This window comes from Panthera tigris, chromosome B1 (assembly GCF_018350195.1).
Source record: "Panthera tigris isolate Pti1 chromosome B1, P.tigris_Pti1_mat1.1, whole genome shotgun sequence".
Classification (NCBI taxonomy): Eukaryota; Metazoa; Chordata; class Mammalia; order Carnivora; family Felidae; genus Panthera; species Panthera tigris.
The window spans coordinates 98595784-98618377 of NC_056663.1; the positions used below are offsets into that span (position 1 = coordinate 98595784).

The following is a 22594-nucleotide window of genomic DNA, read 5'->3' on the forward strand; positions in this document are numbered from 1 at the left end:
ATAAATAAACATTAAAAAAAAAATAAGTTACTGTTACTAAATTTTATCCTCGTTTTGGTCTCATTTTCGGAATATCAGGGGTAATTTTTTAAGTAAACATTTTATAAATTAATATATGTTAGAATAAAGTTATAGTTACAGAATGCTAATACCAAATTCATAAGAAAATGGAAGACAATATATAAAGTAATATAATATATAATTTAAATGATTCATAAATTTTCACTAATACTTTTATTGTTTCCTCACTTATATTTTAATAAATTACAACTACTAGCCTTGTAAGACCCTGAATGTAACACAATGGATATGGAGATATCAGTGGATGAGTATCTGAACATCTAACCTTGATGATGTTGATAAAATCATCTGGTCATCTTTATATCCATCATCATTCCTTTTTTTTTTGTCCTTTGTGTTTCTGTATTTAAAAATTGTTTAAAATCTTCTTTTCTAAGTTATATTAGAGTGGAGGAGAGAAAAGCCATTGTATCTGATGCCATTAAACACACACACACACACACACACACACACACACAAAACAAACAAAACAAAACCCCAAAAAATCCCACATGGATTTAAAGTACTGCTAAAAACAAATGGGGAATTTGATACTTTGATAAAGATTGTTTGTTATTTATGTTTGTCAGAAAAAAAATCAATATAATAAGATTCCTCCTGTCTTATGCCTTTATGAAATTTGTAATTAGGAAGGGCACAAAAGTTTTTCCTTTAAAACTGTGGATCACAGAAAAAATAGCAGAAATAGTTTCTATGTTCTTTCTATAAATTGCTTATATGTAGTCCAACAATATAAAGTGGTCCCAAAATTTAGTGCCCAAAAATTTCTATTGTCAGACAAATATATGATTCATTTGATCAGTTTCAAAACTATATAACTCACTGTATTTTTTATATTTTTCTGGATTGTCACAGAGCTGAGACATAAAACTATAATCATTTAGATCACATTTCTTCATTTAAAAAATGATTTCAGAGCATTTATTTTGTTCTTTTGGCTAATTTTTATTTCAAATATTTATTTATTTTTGAGAGAGAGTGCCTAAGCAGGGAAGGGGCAGAGAGAGAGAGGGAATACAGGATCCAAAGTGGGCTCCCCACTGACAGCAGAGGGGCTCCAACTTATGAACTACGAGATCATGACCTGAGATGAAGTTGGATGCTTAATCTACTGAGTCACCCAGGTTCCCCAAATGTTTATTTTAATACATGACTTCAACCTTTAACTCTATTTCTATGTAGGGTAGAATGTAAATTTTAAAGAGTAGTTATCATTTTAGAAGTTTGATGATAAAATCCAAAAATATTTTAAAATAGTTTTTGTTAGCATTTACTTTTTCAAAAACCCTTGATAGTTGTTGAAAATGGGGGTGGGGGAACCATGAAGAGATAGTTGGTAAGTAAGTAAATATATGCGTGTGTGTGTGTGTGTGTGTGTGTGTGTGCGTGCGTGCGTCTTTCCATTCTAGATGTATTGCTCTGTATCAAATGGTTTCAAACACTTACAGGTAAAATACATCATGCATTTTCCTTTTTAAAGAAAAAAATACTTGTTTAATGAACACAAGTACTAAATAAATACATACCGTCTTACTGTAACATGAGAGCCATATAATTAAGTGGAATATAATATGGAAATCTTGAATATTACTGAGTTTAAAATTCTAAAAATACTTTAGCTAGTCAGCAAACAGAACTTCATTTTATTGCAGTCTCATGTGATAGACCTCACAGATGACAGCGTATTGAGGAGCTAAGTGCAGTAAGGACTACTCACGACTGTTTTGGAATATGTGTTAGCATCATCTTTTATCAGTAATTCATTTACAGAAAAGTTTTTTTCATTTGTTTTTAAATTGTTTCTTCAGTTAGGACAAGGATACTTACAAAAGTGGCCATTTTAAGTACAGTTCTGACATGGCCTTAAACATATATAGGAAATGTATAAAATGGAATATTTATGCACTAGGATGTTTTATTTACTTTGCTTCCTTTTATTATTTTTGAGACAAGTTGTTTTTTGTGACAGGCATAGCTGTCATGAGCAAAAGAAAGATTATTACCTACTTGTGGCTATAGTTCATACCAAAACTGGTTAAATTTGAACCTTAATTCATGCTTTAACTTGAAGGCCTGATTGACTGGATGTACAACAATAAAACAAGTTTTAACGTAAAATGAAATGTCTTACCATTCCTGCTCTCCGGGCAATTACAGTGTGAAAATGTCCATCTGACACTTTCTTCATAGTGGTGAGTTTATATGTACCACTGCCTAAATTATAAGAGAATCTTAATCTTTCTTCAGCAATTTCAAGGGCCAAAAACTCAGCCCGGTCCCCTGTCTGGTTGTCATAGTTGTAAAGCAGTAAAGCATGACTTTTAATAGTTGCAAATTTGACATAAATATAGTTGTTATTGGGGTCCAAGCTGGGAAATTCCATGTATGACAGCTCCTCAAATCCATAACTGTTCAACTCACAGTGCTTTCCAAAGACACCTGTAGATGAAAAAATTGACAAATTGACACATCAAATTCCAGTGAAGTTTTAGTAAATGATTTTGGTTAAAATATTTTTATGTTGCAATAATTAATCAGGTTTTACCAGCCTTATTTTGTATTATTCTCCAAAGAATATTGTCTAAATTAAATTGAAATAGAGCAAATCAATGATCTTTAAGGCATATGAGAGATGATGAACTACTGTACTTGCTTCTCTTTGGCCAACTAAAAACCATACCTAAGTAGGTCCCATTTCTAAAAATTAGAATTAGTGGAATGGAGTATGTCTGAAGTTATTTCTTCCCTGGAAAACTTTCAAAATTAGTTTGTCACCATTTTAAAAGTTCTAATATGCTGTAATTTTCAACTGAGATACTTCCCTTACAATACTTAATTCTTAAAAACAATTTTAATTCAATTGATGGTAAATTTTGTTTTGACCTTCAAAAAGAATTAATCACTACACTCATGATATTTTCGAGAGCCACTAGATTAGGGAACCACTGCTTTTAGGAAAGGAAATAACTGTCTTAAGTTTTTTATCTCTGTCTTGCTTTATACCTTCTTTGGGTATGATTTACAACAGACTACTTTAAAATAGCTTTCTGCTTTTTTTTTTTTTTTTTTGAAATCCAGTATCCCCACTTGTTTGTGCTGGTTCTTTTTCAAACTTGAAAAATGAGTTTTATTGATGTTACAGTGCTACGCCAAAATTCTTTTCCCACAAATATTAGTAGACTGTAGCAAATGATTGGAAAATTAACCCATGCCAATACATCATGATTCTTATTAACTGGCAAAGGTTCCACTCCTTAATTTTGGCTGTATATCTCTTGTAAATGCGTTAAATTTAGTCAGGGAATTGTTAAGCTAGAAGAAACTAATGCCATCATTTTACAGAATATTTAAAACTTGCCTGAGGTCACAAAACCATGGGAGACAGAGCCACAATTTGAGGCCAGATCTACTGATTGTCTAGTTGTTTTGACTACATCACATTTTATATCCAAATGTTCTTTAAATTAAAATGGCCTAGAAGTTGCTGTAAAAGCTTGTGTTGTTTATCTTTTCCTTCTCTGTCAAGGCTGAGATAATAATCATAAATATGTAGGAAATATGCATATGAGTTATTTCTAAACATTAGCTGCATTAAGGAAAAAGCAAACATATAATAGAAATTATATCTATTGTCAATATTTCATACATTTATTTATATATCATAAATATATGATATATATCATATATTATTATATAATTAATAATGTGTATATATATAACATATATACCAAATTTTTAAATTTTATTTATATTAAATGTTCATTTACTATATTACATATATCTTGCTTATATATACAGGAAGAGTAATGAAAGTTAAAAGAACAAGCAAAGATGGAGCATAGAAATGAAATAGACTATTGAGTAAAAAATTGTACTGTGTGTTCTCTTAGGCCCCTTCTAATTAAAAATATGAACACGTGCTTAAAAATTGATTTATGCAAAATGAATATACATACTGGACAGATGTCCTACATTTTTATTCAAATAGGCACTAGATACAAATTGATTCATGAAAATATTTGTTTATGGAATATTTTTCTTAGAGAAAGGTACATTCTTGTTTTTAAAATAAAATAAAATTTAATGAAGATTTTAACACAGCCCTCCAAATGAAATGCTGTGAAATAAATCTACATAAAGATCAGGTGAAATTATTAAAATTACTCTAATAAGGAATATTTTGTGTGTGGATAGTTATACATATATATACATACATAGGAAGTTATAGTTGCACAGGCTTCCTTTATAAAATCGTAAGCACTTTATGCTTTTCTAAAACAAAATCCAAAAAAATAAAAATCTGAAAAAATTTTAAAAATCCAAACAACAAATCTTTCACTGATGAGAAAGTAAACAGTGCAAAATTTTTTCCCAATTTCAAAATTACAGTTAGGATGTTGTTTTATAGGATGCATGTGTAACTACCTCCAGCTATTTGTTTGAGGCATTCCATCTGTCATTTGTATTTGTATGGTTCACCCACATTCAATTTGAAAAGGAAAATACTTTATCCTTTAATTCTCTCTGGTCTCCAGTCATGTATTCTTGTTTTAAGGTTTTCTGTTTTCTTTTCTTTTATAAATCTTCTTTTGCCAACTGACAATGTCAAAGTTTACATAATGTTTGTTTGTTTGTTTGTTTGCCACTGGAAGAAACAGTGGGAGAAATCTGCTGCCAGCTGTATGTGATCTGCCTCTAATTTACATTGTTGTGCTAGTCCGATTTCCCTGGGGAACTCAGGTAGGGTGAAGGCAAGGTCCATTTGGACCCCAAACACTTTTGCCCAATAGACAATGATTGTTGTATCAGCTACCCTGCAGCAAAGACTTGTTTCTATTTGGTATCAATTATCTTAAGTCTTCATATTTGCAACTGAAATGCAATGCAATCTCTAAAAATGTAAAAACCTTTCTTCAGTCACTTGAAAATTCATTTTTTCCACTTTGCATTCCAATCCCCTTATCTTTCATTCCAAATACAAGTTAAACCATGAAACCTGCTTGTGGTTATCTATAGAAAGCAGCACCCTTTAGGATTATAAGAGATTACTGAAAGAAGTTTTTAGAAGATCTAAAGTTGTGGTTATTTTGACCTTAATCTACTTTTCACTGCTTCAGAAGCATTGTTGGTGAGAATCTCAAAAAAAATTTTTAAAAAGCAGGGATCCTGTGTCACTGAACTGAAAATAATATTGTGTTCTAGTTACTATGTCATCTTGGGGTAGTTTTGTTTCATTTTTATTTTTTTGACTTTAGAGAAAGTCCTCAATTTCTGGACCTCAGAACCACTGCTAAATGCATGGCTCACAATTAGATACTTATATTCTGTTTTCCTTTATCATTCTACTGATGTTGTGCTTTGCGAAGATAAAACTAGATAGAGTCATGGAGTCATTTGAAAATGAATTAACACTACATTTTACTTTTACTAGAAATCTCAGATTCTGTTTTAAATTCTATTCTCCAATATATGTTGAGATTCACTTTTCAGAGTCCATACAGCACAATGATATGCTCAAAAGACTACAAAATATCTTTCTCTTCTCTTGTTTATGGAGAGAGATTAGGGTCTTTAATTACTGTAGGACATCTGGGGATGAATACTATATTGTGGGGTAAGGTATCCCTTAAATAAATGGAATAATCACAAAGCGCTGAAACAACCCAGGTTAAAATAAAAGCTTGCTCCAAAGCTGTTTTCATAGTCCTTGGTGGTCTCAGTGCTGGATAACATTTGAGTGAGATCTGAAAGAAATCTTTTAGTTCATTCCAGTATGGTCAATAGATACTAATGTGTTAAAAAAAAATTGTAACAACTTTCTTTTTCAAAAAAGACATTATTAGTCTGAATTTTGATTAGTTATTTGGTAGTATCTACAAAAAGCCTGTCATGAAAATTGCATGTCTAGTTATTAAATCCTTCTATTAGAAGTGAATGAATTAATGTAAAAAAAAGCAAAACAAACAAAAACCAATTCGATTAATTATCCTTAAAGATTTTAAGTAGAGAGTGATGTCATAGAGTGCTTTAAAAGATTTTTTCTTTGATATGTTCCAGGCTAAAAAGAAGTCATCCATAAATATTGAAGGGAAATGTCCTGAGGAGACAACATCAAATTCAATTATCTTGCATCAATTACTTTTCTAGTAATAATCAAAACAATATATTCAAGGGCATTCCATAATTAACTTTTTAAAAATGTATTAAGCCTTTGTACCTTCATTTTGCTAAAACCTCCTGTGTAAAGCAACTAATATTTTCTTAATCACTCATGGCCACAATAAAATAAAATTGCTAAACTGTATGCCAAAATAGATTGATATTTTATATCAATAAGTAAGCTGAACTCACCAAATGGACAATGGCAATAGTATGACTCCACACCACTTTGGCAGGAACCTCCATTAAAACAGGGGTTACATTCACAGTAATTGACTGAAGATTCACACAGTTTCCCTGAAAAGTATCAAATTCATTTTTAAAAATCTTATCCAAACATATTGATACCATTACTGCATCACCATATGTAAAAATCTGTTCTGAGAGATCATATCTTGGAGAAAAGAAATATAAGAACATTTTACTTGCCATGAGAAAATTGGAATACCTCAGAGCTCAAAATCCTATTTACTTGTCTCAGTGTAAAGATGTGCATTAAAATAGTTGGTAAATAATTTATATAATCATCTTGGAAGGAACTACTGTTTTCAGGAAAATCACAAATGTGAACATATTTAAATGTTTTCACTGAACTTATTTTCTCTTGTCAGTGTTGCTTCTTTTTTCAATTTTATAATGAGATTTGAAAGTTCTATAGTATAATTCTCACTGTAGAGATTTCCTTGACTCAGATTTTTGTAAAGGTAAGAATCAATTTTGTTTAGCTTATTTGTCAAACTAAAATATTTTCCCTCTCCGAAATATCCCTTCACTTAAAAATTTCTGTTGTAAAAAAGAATAAGAAATCCAGAAACACATCATATATTTCAAATACTTAAGATTTACTCTTGACTACAAGTTATGGATACCTTGTCTTTTTTCTAAAACATTCACACACAACCAGCACATCATTCAGTATCCAAGAACTCCTCATAGATCTTAAATCCATTAATATTAACTATTACTGGCCATCTTCTAAGATGGGGATATGGCAGTCAAAAAAAAAAAAGCAGATAAGTGTCAGAACATGGCATTTCCATTTTAATGGGGGAGATTAATCCAAACAATAGGAAACTTTTACATTTCACAGATGAAAAAGAAGAGGCTCTTGAAGTCTAATATTTTGCCTAAGAAATTGCAAAACTATGGCACAAGACCAATGTAGGTCTGCTCCCATATCTAGGTTTTGCAAAGCTGTGGGTGAATACTTAGCCACTTGGTAGGCCAAATTTAGAGTTTATGGTCAGTCCTATCTGTTTTTGGTTGTTCCAATGTCACTTTTCTATAATTTTAGAATACTGTAATGACTTATTTGTTAGAATAGCTTCTAGTTTTCCAATTCCCAGAAACAATAAGATGGTATAGAGTTCTTTGTTAATTTCCACTTATTGATATGAGGGTTTAGTTATTTAATTAAATAGAGTTTTTTTCCAGAAAGTTATTTTCTACTTCTTAGTATAAGAACTAGAAATGTTTCTATGAGCATAGATAATCCATTTTATCATGATTACTATGCTTAAAACATAGTCAAAATTTTGTTTAATTTAGTTCTGTTTTTGTGGCTTGATTATGTAGCCACAATTGTTCCAGTTAAAATTATAAGCATGAGTCAGAATGCATGACATTGCTAACTAAACATGTTTCTCTACATCATAGGGTCATAAACAACATTTTTTCTTTATAAATAAAATTGGGAACCTCCTTAAAAGGTAAAACAATAACAATTTTAGAATACCTTTCCATTCTAAAGGGAAATAATGAAAATAAATAAGTTACCAATCTAGAGGCACAGAAATTGGGTTTTAAGCATTATAACAATTAGTTACATTTGAGAAACAGGCAGAAGAACTTTATTATAAGCCTGTACAATATCATAAGAGAGATGCTATGTCATAGAACTCTTTCCTGTGGCGTTTTCCAATTGGATTTCTGACAGATCATTCTAGAGAAGTGAATTTTTTCTTTAATAAAATATTAGTATTGCCCAATAAATAAGGCCTATGGGCTGTACTTTTAATTATTTATTTGCTATCAGGAATGTCATATCCACTACTTGTATTTTTCTCCACTATAAGAACATACATAATTTTCACATGTGCTATGGGACTAAATAAGGTTTCATTTTCTTTTTTTTTTTCTTTTGAAAATTTCTTTTAGAATTATGTTAAAAGTAGCATGTATTGAGTACAGTTGTTCTTGAACAATACAGGGTTTTTAAGGAAGCCAACCCCCCTCAGTTGAAAATCCACATATAACTTTTGACTCCCCCAAGAGTTAATTACTAACAGCCTGCTGTCGATCAGAAGCCTTGCCAATAACATAGTCAATTAACACGTTTTATATATGTATTAATATACTGTATTTTTATAATAAAGTAACCTTGAGAAAATAAAATGTTATTAAGAAAATGAAAAGGAAGGAGAAAATACGTTTATAATACTGTACTATATTTATCAAAATATATATATACATATATATATATATGTAAATATATACATATACATGGACCCTGCACAGTTCAAAAGTGTATTGTTTAAGGGTCATGTGTACATAGATTAACATACTGGACAAATGCAGTCAGTAGAACACTTATATTGTGAAAACAAGTTAGTGGGTTCCAAAATTACAGCTTTACTTTTTGATGACTGGAAACGGGGAGGAAAGAGTAACCAATTTAGGGAGCATGGGCATGAACAATACTCACATATTTGGACTTAAATTTCCTCCAAGAAAAATATCTGTGTATAAAAGCCCAAGTCATTGATACTATAAATCTCAAATACAACCTCTTTAGAATCCTGTTGGGAAAGACTACCTTTTAAACTGGTGGTGTAAACAACAACAACAAAAGAAAATCAGGTGTTTTTTTTTTTTTTTTGTAATTTATATAAATTAGCTATCTTATTTACCTCTCACAAAATTAGAATTTAATATAGACATCTGAATTTAATTTAAATAGACACTATAGGCTATTTCAGTCCAAAATTCAGAATGGAAAAAAAAACCCAAATTAGGTAGACTTACTCATGTATTAAAACATATAGCAACTATGGAAATTGCAGAAGAAACTACAAACTAAGAAAATATTAGTTTGAGAATGAATTTCTTTTAAAAGTTAAAATAAATTCTCAATGGAATCTGATTCTTTGAATATACAACAATTTAAATAGACAGTTGTAAGAGAAAAATTCAGTCTTTCATTTTATGTTTTAATTGAAACCAGAGCTTTATTTTCTTACTTTTCCCTAGTAGATAAATATTTTTAAAAATGTGAAAAGTGACTTTGGTAGGGGTTAAATAAATGGATTTATTGTTGAGTTTGAGAAAAATAAATGTTGGTATTACAGTATGTAAATTATTTACCATTCAAAAATTTAGTTTGAGTACTCCATTTAATGAGGTTTTTTTAATAATTAGTGAATTTCAAAGAAGTTACCATACTAGATTCAAAGACATAATTTAAAAAACTGAATGTTGAAATTTAAATTATTATTAAAAAGACTTGTGTAATGAAGGAAAGATGTCATACTTTTACGTAGAATCAAAAGAAAGCCTTCAGTTGCAAATTTCTTAGGTTTGGAAAGTTCATGCTCTATTATCCAGTTAGAAGTCAGCAGCAAGTTCTGCAAACATCTATCTACTTAAATACTCGTGTTAATGGCATAATGTTTATTAGAGAACGCAGCAGTTTGAATTACTCTAACATAGAAAATAATCTGATGTGTTGGAGAATCCATAGAAAGCTAAATCTTGGGTCATTAACTTAATTAAAGCTGCAAGTCTATTAACAATATTTGCCATAGCCTTGAGGCTTTGAAGTATACTGATAGGGCTTGCACAAAGAAAAGGATCTCAAACTCAAGGATCTGGAACTCAAAAGGCCTTGTTCTATTAAGATATGTTAGTTGTGACAGCAGTTGTTTACAAGCTTAAACTGGTCTAAGTCCTTTGACATCCATCGATTAATTGTGCTGATATAAATTATTTATCATAGATAGAAGGATGTATGCTTCAAGAAGTATAAGCTCTTAGCACCTGGAGAATAGGAATGCTGAAGATAATGCATAATTGGAGGCCAGTGTATCTACAGACTTTCCAAGATTATAGTTTAAACTTACAAAATAGATTTAGCATGTATCTTCACGTTTGGGGCAGAAGTTATGATGAATTCATAAACTGACCGTTCTGTGATCACCTGTGGTCTTTTCAACAAGGATGCATATTCAAGTTTCATTCATTCCAATGGAACATTTCAGTGTTGATTATGTGGAGCGGCACACTTATTCTCATCTGCTAATTTGTCCAGCTATGAGAATATGATTTCTGATATCTGACAGTCCATGTAGGCTTCACTTTAATATCTTAGACTGTACGTAATATATTATATCACAACGAATATTATTTTTGCACCTCTTGTATTTGTACATAGGTAGAAAGGAGACTATGTGAAACTATTAAAGTCCATTTTATATCTAAATTGATTATACTATTAATAAATATAATTCTACAGGAATGCAAGCTGGTGCAGCCACTCTGGAAAACAGTATGGAGGTTCCTCAAAAAACTAAAAATAGAACTACCCTATGACCCAGCAATTGCACTACTAGGCATTTATCCAAGGGATACAGGGGTGCTGTTTCAAAGGGACACATGCACCCCTGTGTTTATAACAGCACTATCAACAATAGCCAAAGTATGGAAAGAGCCCAAATGTCCATCAATGGATGAATGGATGAAGAAGAGGTGGTATATATATACAATGGAGCATTACTCGGCAATCAAAAAGAATGAAATCTTGCCATTTGCAACTACGTGGATGGAACTGGAGGGTATTATGCTAAGTGAAATTAGTCAGTCAGAGAAAGACAAAAATCATATGACTTCACTGATATGAAGAGACAAAACAAAAACACTGATATTTAAGAGACAAAACAGATGAACATAAGGGAAGGAAAACAAAAATAATATGAAAACAGGGAGGGGGACAAAACAGAAGAGACTCGTAAATATGGAGAACAAACTGAGGGTTGCTGGAGGGGATGTGGGAGGGGGAATGGGCTAAATGGGTAAGGGGCACTAAGGAATCTACTCCTGAAATCATTGTTGCATTATATGCTAACTTATTTAGATGTAAATTTAAAAAATAAAGTAAATTAAAAATTAAAAAAATAAATAAATCTAATTCTATGATATATATCTTATTTATTCTGAATATTTATGCTTATAAGCTTTTTTACTATTTTTGCAGAAAGTAGCTTTTATTCACACTATTAAATGTTTCCTATTATTGTGAAAAAAACTATGAAGATAGCTCATCTAAATATCCTAATCAAATAGTATTTTGTTTTATTACATCAAAAGAAAGCAAAAATATCATGTTTAAGAGCTGCTAGAAAGAAAGGCAAAGGGGAAAATATTTTATTTTTGTATTTTAAAACATGTACAAATACAATTTCAATGAGGCTACAGATGATGATGTATAATCACATTCATAACATCCATGACAAGTTTACAAATACATGTTTGTTTTCTGCAGAAATAAGAAGCATTTAAGCTTCTGGAAACCTCTTATTAATGCTTTTGTAAGTTGCAAATCATATTTTAAAGTAAAGTAATCAAAACAAGAAATGAGCCACTCTTCCATATCTCCCAGAAATTTTCATTTCCTATCTATTCGCTACATTTTGTTTATGTTCTATGGTTTTCTTGTCACATGATCATTGACAACATCCATGTATTACTGTTGTGATTTTGAAAGAATGACTCAGTTACAACTCCCATCTTCATGAAAGCAAATATTTGCCAAGTTTTTCAGTAAAATTACTATGCACAACCTGTTTATAACTTTATATATGTCTGGAAAAAAATTCCTATTTATACTGTCAAATGTCATAAAAGTGATGAATGGACATATCTCATCCTCTGAAATATCAGGACTTACTTGAGAGCATAGGAAAACTTCTCCATATGGTAATACACCCTGGCACGACTCCAAATACCACACCTAAAATGCATCCAGATGTGTGAAAGTGGATGGGAAAGGTTAAAGGGGCTATGAACTAATTCTGTTAAGACACCCAGATTTGGGAATAAGCTCCATCTACCTGCTGCATTTTATAACACCATCCATTCCTATGTGAATGACTTAATGCAACATTGTGCTACAAACAACGGAAGCCTAGAGCAGGAAGACAAATGATAAGTGGTTACTGACTCTAATTGTGCTTTCTAATTAGTCTTCTATTAAATGTGAGAAATTTTCTTTTGTATAGGAAAAGAAATACTGGATTTGTAGTTGTTAATTTCCTCTGGAGGAGGAACTGAGGCATGTTATGAACTTCTGAGGTATGAATATATGAAAGATATTCTCTTTTGATTTACTGAGGTATATATCGACAATGATGTAATTTCTGGTATTGTTAAACCTTGCGAAAATCTAGAAATTAATTTTTCACATGTCCTATACTATACTAAATTGATTCATTCTTTCGAATAACCTGTATTATAGTGAATCAAAGTTTCACTTAGTGCTATAAAAAATAAATTATAGAACAGTTTTTTAATAATGAAACATGAAGTGATTGTTACTGAATGTGAAGTCTCACTATTTTTTTTTCAATTTCCTTTTGGTCATTTTTCTAGTAATTAGGAAAAAAAGATCAGAAAGACAAGTTATACAAACAAATTCATTCCCTCTAAATCACTCATTCATTTAAAAAAATCCTTATTTCGTATGTATTATGTGATGCTATGATAACCAACTGGAAATTAAAATTTAAAATATATATATGGTATATACATATATATCAGTACTATACTGGTGGCAATGTGGTAATCACTATATCCCTTCATATCTTTTTATTGTGTTTGTTCCATAATTTTCATTTTTATACTTATACCTCTAGAGGACGTTCACACAAAATCCTTGTTCAGCTAACACTTAATCACCCCCTGTAGGATTCTTAGGATAAAGTCTCTTGGTTTGTGTCAGTGCATAAGCCACTCACTCTTTCAATCTTCAGCACAGTTTCTAACTTCATATGAAATATGCAGTGGTTGTGTGTGTGTGTGTGTGTGTGTGTGTGTGTGTGAGAGACAGAGAGAGAGAGAGAGAGAGAGAGAGAGAGAGATAGAGATGAGGAAATATCTGAGGATTATTTTAAACATAAAGTTTAAGAAAATCTCACAGTTTCAATTTGTAATGCCACAGACTTTAAAAACCGTTAAAGGGGGGGTGCCTGGGTGGCTCAGTTGGTTAAGCATCCTACTTTGGCTCAGGTCATGATCTCACGGTTCGCGAGTTCAAGCCCCACGTTGGGCTCTGTGCAGACAGCTGGGGGCCTGGAGCCTGCTTCAGATTTTGTGTCTCCCTATCTCTCTGCTCCTCCCCTGCTCACACTCTGTCTCTCTCTCAAAAATAAATAAATATTAAAAAAAGTTAAAACCATTAAAGAAATACAGATTAAATTACAAAAACAGTAAACAGAGTAAAAAATATGGGTGATTGGAAATAGTTCTCATGATCTGATATTGAATGTACACAGGCTTTGGAGAAAGCTTTACTAAAGCATTAGTACTTAATTAATATTAACAAAACTAAAGCTGACTGCAATAAATATTTTTAAAAATTCATTCTATGAGGTACACATATGCTTAAGTATCAATCTTGTCTTATGGCTGATTAGCTCTTTAAGATGTTTTGATGCATTTACTCCATCTTCCTTAAGTCAGGTTAGCTGGTAAAGACTACCTGGAAGGAATAACTGAAAATGATCTTTCAGGCATTACCTTTACAAAGAATTAAACAGATGCAGACATTTGAACAATACATTCTTCATTTAGTGTATGGAATAACAATTTGTCACTATGTTTCCTATAAAACAAAACAAAACTAAAACTATCAGACTTGAATGATCTGCTAGTTTTACTGGATGGACTGTGCATGTAGAATTTAAAACAATGAATTACATGAATTCAAAAAATAAAAGATCCATATTAATCATTCGACTTTGTTTTTTTACATCATTCTTGATCAGTTGGATTATCTCCAAGTATGCAAATGAAGACTAAAATGAGCTATGAAGAGGGACAGTATGTAAAATTACATAGTAATTGCAAACTATTTTTGTAACTTCAAATAACTGTCCTTACAGACAGAGGTTATGATCTAATCTTTGGAAGCTTTGGCTCTAGAGTCACCTGAGTGTAGGCTAAGTTTTCTACAACATAAAATAGAAGTAATAATCTTTCTATGCCAGATATTATCTCTTGACACTCAGCATCATTCCTATCCTTCTGAAGTACAGGGCCTGGGAGTCACAAAACTCTCTTTTTTAGACTCCTGTCCAGCAGGGCTCAGGTTTAGATTCTGCCAGGGGGTGAGTTGAATGATATCTGAAGAGTGAAAGCAAAGCAGGGGATGTTTTGGGACTCTTTGCAGACTGCAGGTAGACACGATGATCAGTTGTGGTTTCCTGCAGTACCTGCAATGTTCTTATTGCTGAAGTTAGTGGTGAATTTTCCTGACCTTCATTCTTAGGCAGTTTAACGATATTGTAAGCCATTTCCAAGTACTAAGTACCTTCCTACCTAGAAGTCTGGAAGTAATTTCAGTTCTTGACCAATCTCATTCCAATACACTATCTCATATGCTTTTTGTGAGGATCCAGTAGAAAAACGTACAAAAAGTTCTCAAAAGATATCATGGACTTGCCATAATACTCTATAGCAAATACAAACAAATGTGTGATGAAGAATCACATATAGAAATCACATATAAGAAAAAAATATAAAAATTGTATACATATAAAAAAGTATGTGATGAAGAATCACATACATAAAAAAAATAGAAAGGAGTCAAGTTTATAGTCAAGACTCATTTAGACCATCTTCTGTGCCATGCAAGAGGCAAGTTATTTAATCTCTTTTAACCTATCTGAGACCCAATATCCCAATATTTTTTGCCCTTAAAATAAGAATAATAATAGTGATAATACAGTTTCATTGAATTTTGAGAACTAAATGAATAACTAAGTGAATAATAATGTCTATGATGCAAAGACTTTAAGAAGTGCTTTTTTTTTTTAAGTTTATTTATCTATATTGAGAGAGTAAGAGAGAGCACAAGCTGGGAAGGGACAGAGAGGGAGAGACAGAATCCCAACCAGGCTCTGTGCTATCAGCGGAGAGCCCAATGCAGGGCTTGAACTCATGAACTGAGAGATCATGACCTGAGCCAAGATCAAGAGTGGGATGGTTAATCAACTGAACCACCCAAGCTCCCCTAAAGCAGTGCTTTAAATAGCCACCTAATAAATGATATGCATATTTAATAATGAAAAGAAAGGCATTCCTAAAAGTTTCAACTACTACATTTAGAAAAGTAGGCAATGTACGTTTAAATCTAATGTAATGAATAAAGAAAGAATTAATGTTAAAGAATTAGTTCTATGCCCAATCATGAAGCAACATTTATGCTGCAATCAGCATATGGTGCTTTTGCTCATACCCACGGTACTTTCCCTGTTTCCTATCTACTACCAAATGCCTTCACACATTTTTCATTTTAGGACTAAGTATAAACTCATTTTAAATCTAAATGTGAATGAGCATATTATACTAAAATGGACAAAAATAATCCTTATTGTTGAATTTTCAACAGAGGAAGTAATTTTGGGGGTTGGAGTAGGAAAGATTGAGGAAGATTTTCTAGAAATTCTGAACTGATAACTTAGATGGAGCCAAATTACTCACAATGCTAAGAATACAACTGTAGTAGGATTCACAACTTGTGCATTGAGGCTTCTGTCTTTTTAGAAATTCTGTGCTGCCCCTCTATAACACCACTACTAATACAACTAATTTACATTACTAGTTATTGAATGCTGGACACTCTGGTGGACGTTTTACAAGCATTATCTTTATTCATTACCACAAGCCTGAAAGATAAGTAAATATGATTAATCTCATTTTGCAGATGGAGAAATTGAAGGTCAGCAAGGTTAAATGACTTTCCAAAAGCTATAGTTAAATCAAATACTATCAAATTCCTGATTCTTTTCATTATACATTATTGTTGCACCTTTTCTTCATCTATACTTCAAGGATATTATTTTGTTAATAGGCAAAGCTTGTATGTTAAACCTTGACTCATTCACACTTGCTTTATGTCACTATCAAGCAATTCAATTCTTCAAATATAAAACCATTAGTATATACATGATGGGCACCTATTTGAAAATACAATATGTAAATGTATTTTCTTATAAAAACTTCTTTTGAAATATTATTCTGCAAGATATTTACCAAATTAAAAAAAAAAAAACAAAACTATGTCCTGGTTTTATCTATTTTGCTGGTACTTTAAATTGTGTTTATAAACCCTGCAAAGCAACCCAATGTAATATATATGGACTAACAATGTATAGTGTGCAAATGACAGCAGAGAATTTTTCTCTCCTCAGACTTATTAAAAGCATAATATTTACACACATTGAAGGTGCACCAACCACTGATCAGTTAGTAGATAGATGATAGATGATAGCTAGCTAGCTAGCTAGATAATTAGAGACAGAAACTTATAGAGATATATGTATATTTGTACATCATACCCTGTTAAAATGCCAAAGACTAGTGAAACATATTTGCTGCTGTATGTTTTATTATGCTTCTAAAATGTCAAGGTAAGTTGTGGTTCAGTTCTGTTGTGATTTTCCAGAGAAGTCAGGTATTATGCCTTCTACCTGACTAGTAGAAATACATGGCATTTTAATTTCAGTCTTAACACATTGCTCTTGCTGCCCTCAAATATGGATCAAATTTCAGTAATAATGACAATGATTTTAAAAGATCATAAAAATGATGAAGATACACCAAAAAAAAAAAAGATGACAATAAAATAAAAGAATCAACAACCATTGTTGACATATTTAGGACATCAAATGGTCCAGGCCTTATGCCTTAGACTTGAGAACACTCTTATTTGAAGACATTATATGGTTTTTGCTCTTGTACAAGACATTTAGCAGATTGAGAGCTTAAACTCTGGAAATAACTGTGTAGGCTTACCACCTGACTCTATGACAAATCTGGGTCATCTCAGAAAACTGACTTACCTTCTCTCTCCTTCAGCTTCGCTATCTGTATAAACTGGAAAATATTTATCCCAACCTCATGGGTCTCTTGTGAAAAGTAAGTAAAATAAATACAGGTAAAGTCCTTAGAACAGTGTAGGCCAATAGTAAGTACTTAAAGCATTTGCTATGATTATGGAAAACCATTTAAAAGTGACAAAACACACTGCTTTCTACTATACTTGACATGACTAAAGCCTTAGTGAAAAAGCCAAACATTGTCATACCTGTGTATCCAGTTTTGCAAACACAGTTGAAGCTTCCTGGAACATTTTGGCAGACAGCACCGTTCTTGCAGGGACCAGGCAGGCACTCATTGACATCTCTCTCACAGGCCCTGCCAGTGAAGCCATCTGGGCAGCTGCAGGAAAATCCTCCCACTAAATTGTGACAGGTCCCACCATTGTGGCAAGGGGATGGAAGGCATTCATCTATATCTATTTCACACCAGCTACCAGCATAACCTGGCAGACACTTGCATAAGAAAGGCTGCAGAGGTTCATTTGCCACAATGATGACTGGGAGACTCTCGTGGCTCTTTAATACAGAGCTCACAGCCAGTCTTCTTATACAGCTCCCTCCATTCTGACATGGGCCGTGAACACATGAGTCATGATCCACAGATTCTACCTTTACTCCACTCTGCCGGAGAAGGATCTCTTTGATGCTTTCAAAGAAGGTGGCTACACCACTGGGATTCACATACTGATTATTGTTTCGTTTCACAGCTGCTAAAAGAAACGTTCTATTGTTCTCCTCGTATGCACCATAAAGCTGCACAGCAGTCCCTAAGCCTGTCAGTTGGGAACTGGCAATGCGTAGAAAATGAAGGTAGTGGTTAGTCAAGAAGTCCTTTACTGTTGGAATGCTGAGACGCAGTAGGATGCTGTTATCCACAGTAGCATTAGAAAATCCAGCAAAGAAAACTCGGATATTGCTCGTGACTGTGCTGTGAACTCCATCATTGCTAAGGACAGTGAGATCAAACGTGCCGTCTGTTGACCTTGGCTGTGAATTCAGATCACAAGTACCCCTCGGAATACTGAACAGGCTTGTAACTCCTGAAGTAAGGGAGCAGTGGAAGGTATCTAACACATCCGGATCCTGCGGCTTCACAGAGCCTAATATCCCACCAGGAAATAAATTGCCATAATAATTAACAAATATCTCCACAGTCCGAGACTGTGAAGGATTGTCATTTTGGTCTATAACTGTGATATGCACGGTTCCTGTGGAAGACATTTGAGGAACACCAGAATCCCTAGTGATCACAGACAGGTAGAAGTCTGCAATCTGTTCTCTGTCAATCTCTCTGGTTGTGCTCAGAACTCCAGCAGTGTTCAGACTAAAATAATTGGTGGCAGGACCTGTGCTCAGCAAGTAATAGGTAAAAGGGCCTTGATTTGGAGGGAGATCAGGATCAGTGGACTGAAGGGTCATCACCAGAGTTCCTGGGCGTTTGTTTTCCATAACTTCACCTTCACTGATGGTCAACATAGGTCCATTATCATTTATATCTTCTAGGGTCACTAACAGGGAGGCACTTCCTGTAGCGGAGGGGGTCCCTGAATCAATAGCCAACACCGTGAGATTATAGACAGGTAGGGTTTCTCTGTCTAATTCTGCTGTGACAGTGATCTGTCCCGTCTGTGGATTAATGGAAAAGGCACCATTTTCGTTCCCTGATCCAATGAAGTAAGAAAACCTGCTCCAGCTGGGGACAGAGTCTGAGTCAAAGGCACTGACAAATGTCACATGGGTTCCAGTTGGGACCCCTTCACTGATCTGAACACTGTAGATGTTTAAACTAAAAATGGGTGGGTCATTGGCATCAAGTACAGTGACGTTTACAGTGACCTCGTCTATATCGGCACCTCTAATGCTGCCAGAATTCTTGGCCAGTACCTTCAAAGATACCCTCTCTTCTTTTTCCCTATCGAGAAGGCCAGAAACATAAATCTGCCCAGTCTTCTTATTGATCTGGAAACCCTTCTTCCTACTGTTACCAAAAATCAAATAGTGTACCTCCCCATCGGTGCCCAAATCACGGTCACTGGCAAACACTTCTCCAACAATTGTGCCTTTGGGAGCTGCTTCTGAGATTTCAAAATAGTAAAGTTTGGAAACAAAGCGAGGCACGTACTCATTTGTGCCTTTTAATTGTATATTAACAGTGGCAAAACTGCACCTTTCTTCATCAGGGACATTGAAGGCTTTCACAGTAAGATGGTAGCTCTGCTTGGTTTCAAAATCCAGGAAGCCCTGAGTGGTGATGACTCCTGTGTTAGGATCAATGACAAAGAGGTCGCTGTCAGATGACTGGACGGTGTATGCAATCACAGCATTGGTTCCCGAATCAGCGTCTGTAGCATTTAGGTGGATGACTGTTGTTCCACTTGGGGCATTTTCCAAAACAGTAGGGAAATATTCATCAGGGAAGAATACTGGAGAATTGTCATTCACATCGATCACATTTACAGTCACGCTGCAGTAACCAGTTCTTGCAACCCATCCTCCATCTGTTGCAGTAATAGTCATCTCATGTTTCTGGCATAGCTCATAATCAAGAGCTTTGGCTAGTGTTAATATACCTGTGGAGGAATTGATTGCAAAAATGCCTTCTTCGTTCCCTGAAGAAATACTGTACCTAATTAAGCCATTCATCGCTGCATCTCTGTCTCTTGCAGAAACGGTTCTGACAATGGCCCCGATACTATGGCTTTCAGGGATGGTTGCACTCATGTGACTTTGAGAGAATTCGGGCGTATGGTAGTTTTCCTCAGTGACAATTATTTGAACAGTTGCTTGGGATGAAAGCGGAGGGTTTCCTTTATCTCTTGCGGTGACAGTAATCACAAAGTTTTGATTTAAGTCAGAGATCAGGGAAGATGCTACTGAAATCCACCCTGTACTGTTGTCCAACTTGAATTTTCCGAAATGATTTTCATTAGAAATCAGATACTCCACTTCAGAATTCAGTCCAAAATCTCTATCATCTACTGCTGTAACTTTGATTAACTTCGTACCGACTTTAACATTTTTGGTGACCGGAGTAAAATATTTATCTTTAAGAAACTGTGGTGCATTGTCATTACTGTCCACTGTGTTGATGGTAACTGTTGTCTCACTGAGTAATGAAGGATTACCTCGATCTGAAGATGTCACTATAAAACTGTGTCTGTTGATGTTCACATTACTGGTGCCACTGACATTTTGGTATTTTAAGACCTGTTTATTGAAAATCTCTCCTGTGGTGGCGTTAATCCTGAAATACTCTGACTGAGATTTTATAAAATAAAAAACTTGCCCATTTGATCCCTCATCAGGATCTGTTGCAGATACCTGAGTCACTTTGGAGCCAATTTCAGTAAGTTCAGGACAATCTAAATAGTAAGAGGGTCTGCTAAATCTTGGAGCATTGTCATTGACATCTGTCACAAATATCGTGACATCTGTACTCACAGTCCACCCAGAATCATGTGCGGAAACTCGGATTCTGTAACGGTCCGTATCTTCTCTATTTAAAGGTCTGCTAATTACAATATCCCCTGTGCTGGGATTAATTGTAAATGGAAGACTTGTGTCCGTTATAGAATATCTACTGATTGCATTTACACCAATGTCTTCATCAGAAGTTGTGACACGTGTAACTGTGTATCCTAAAGGGGAATTTTCAGGAACATAGGCACTAAATATTTGAGAGAACCTTGGGGCATTGTCATTTTCATCTAAAATGTTAATGATGACTTTTACTGAGGTACTCTGAGAAGGGGAGCCTTTGTCCGAGGACTTTATGGTGAGCACATACTGCGATATTTTTTCCCTGTCTAACGACCGAATGCTTCTAATTTCGCCAGTGGCGTGATTAATAGTGAAACTATGTTCTTTGTTGCCATTAACAATTTCATAATCTAACTGTCCATTGGGTCCACTATCCTTATCCATTGCTGAAACAGTAAGAATTTTTCGAGGGGAGAGGTTTTCCAATATTTCAGATACAAATGGATCTTCCTTAAAAACTGGGGAGTTATCATTGACATCTAATACTGTTAAGTCAAGTTTCTCATAAGAGGATAGAGGAGGGAAGCCTCCATCTCTGGCCTCTATCCATATAACATATTTTTGTATCTTTTCAAAATCTAGAGGTTGACTAATGGACACTTGCCCTGTTAACTGATCGATTTGGAATGTACTGCCGAGATTCCCACTTGCAATATAATAGGACAAAGGTTCTCCTCTCAAGGAGGACCCAGTAATGGTGGTGACAAGAGTGCCGACTGGCTGGTTTTCAGGGAACATGAAAGTCTGTTCCTTGGCTCTGACTTTAGGGAAATCTGCCTTGTTCACAAACCTAACAGTCACTGTGGTAGAATCTGTCTTTGGAAATGAGCCACCGTCTTTTACATGTACAGAAAATGTCACTTCTGAAGCCCCATTTAGTGGTCCAGCTGCCATAATAGCTCCCCTCAGTGGGTCAATGTGAAATTTTTCAGAGTTTCTGCCCGAAAGAGAATAATGCAGCTCAGAATTGGGTCCAATATCAGCATCTGTGACTGTAACCGCAAAGACGAAGGAACCTATAAAAGATGGAGCGTACAGTTATAATCACATGGAACCCAAACAAAACATTTGATAGTGGATTAATGTATACAAAGTATTATATTGCTCCCTAGTATAACTTAATTTTCTCATGATTACTGGGAAGAACAGTAACTCCTATATTATCTCTGAAGTTCCCAAGTCAAATCTACTTAATGGTAGTCTTTAGGGGCTGACCTGCCATTTTCTAACTAAAACCCATATGGTCTACTAGATTTAATACTTTTCAGTATGCCTTTGAGAAAAGCACAGTGAAGAGCAATGGCTAATCATTCAGAATTATAGTTCCTAGGAGAAAAATTGTACATAAGACAACTTTCAACAAACATGATACTATGTGAGTTCTGCTAAGAGCTACGTTTCTGCCCAATGAAAAAAGATAATTGCTCTCTTAGGTCTTAAAGTATCTTTGAATTACCATACATGTAATCAAGTCAACAATATTTTTAATACATTTTTTAAAATTACTGTGATTCTTTAATTCACCATTTTTTGGCAAAATTCTTTTATCTGTGATCTATTATCACATGGAGACAAAATATATATACATATAAGAATACATATATTCACAAATCAATTAGAACAATTATAAAGTAGTATGAAATAAGGACTGAGGAAGAATG

General features: G+C 33.8%; 1 protein-coding gene across 1 annotated transcript in view; it reads right to left on the reverse strand.

Annotated features, from left to right (window-relative positions):
* Positions 1-22594, reverse strand: part of FAT4 (FAT atypical cadherin 4) — a 180364-nt gene that overhangs the window by 18793 nt on the left and 138977 nt on the right. Inside the window, exons 9-11 of the mRNA XM_007087581.3 lie at positions 17600-21949; positions 6433-6537; positions 2213-2520 (exon numbers count right to left, since the gene is read on the reverse strand). Coding sequence (XP_007087643.2) covers positions 2213-2520; positions 6433-6537; positions 17600-21949 — 4763 coding nt within the window. The remainder of the gene's footprint in view (positions 1-2212; positions 2521-6432; positions 6538-17599; positions 21950-22594) is intronic.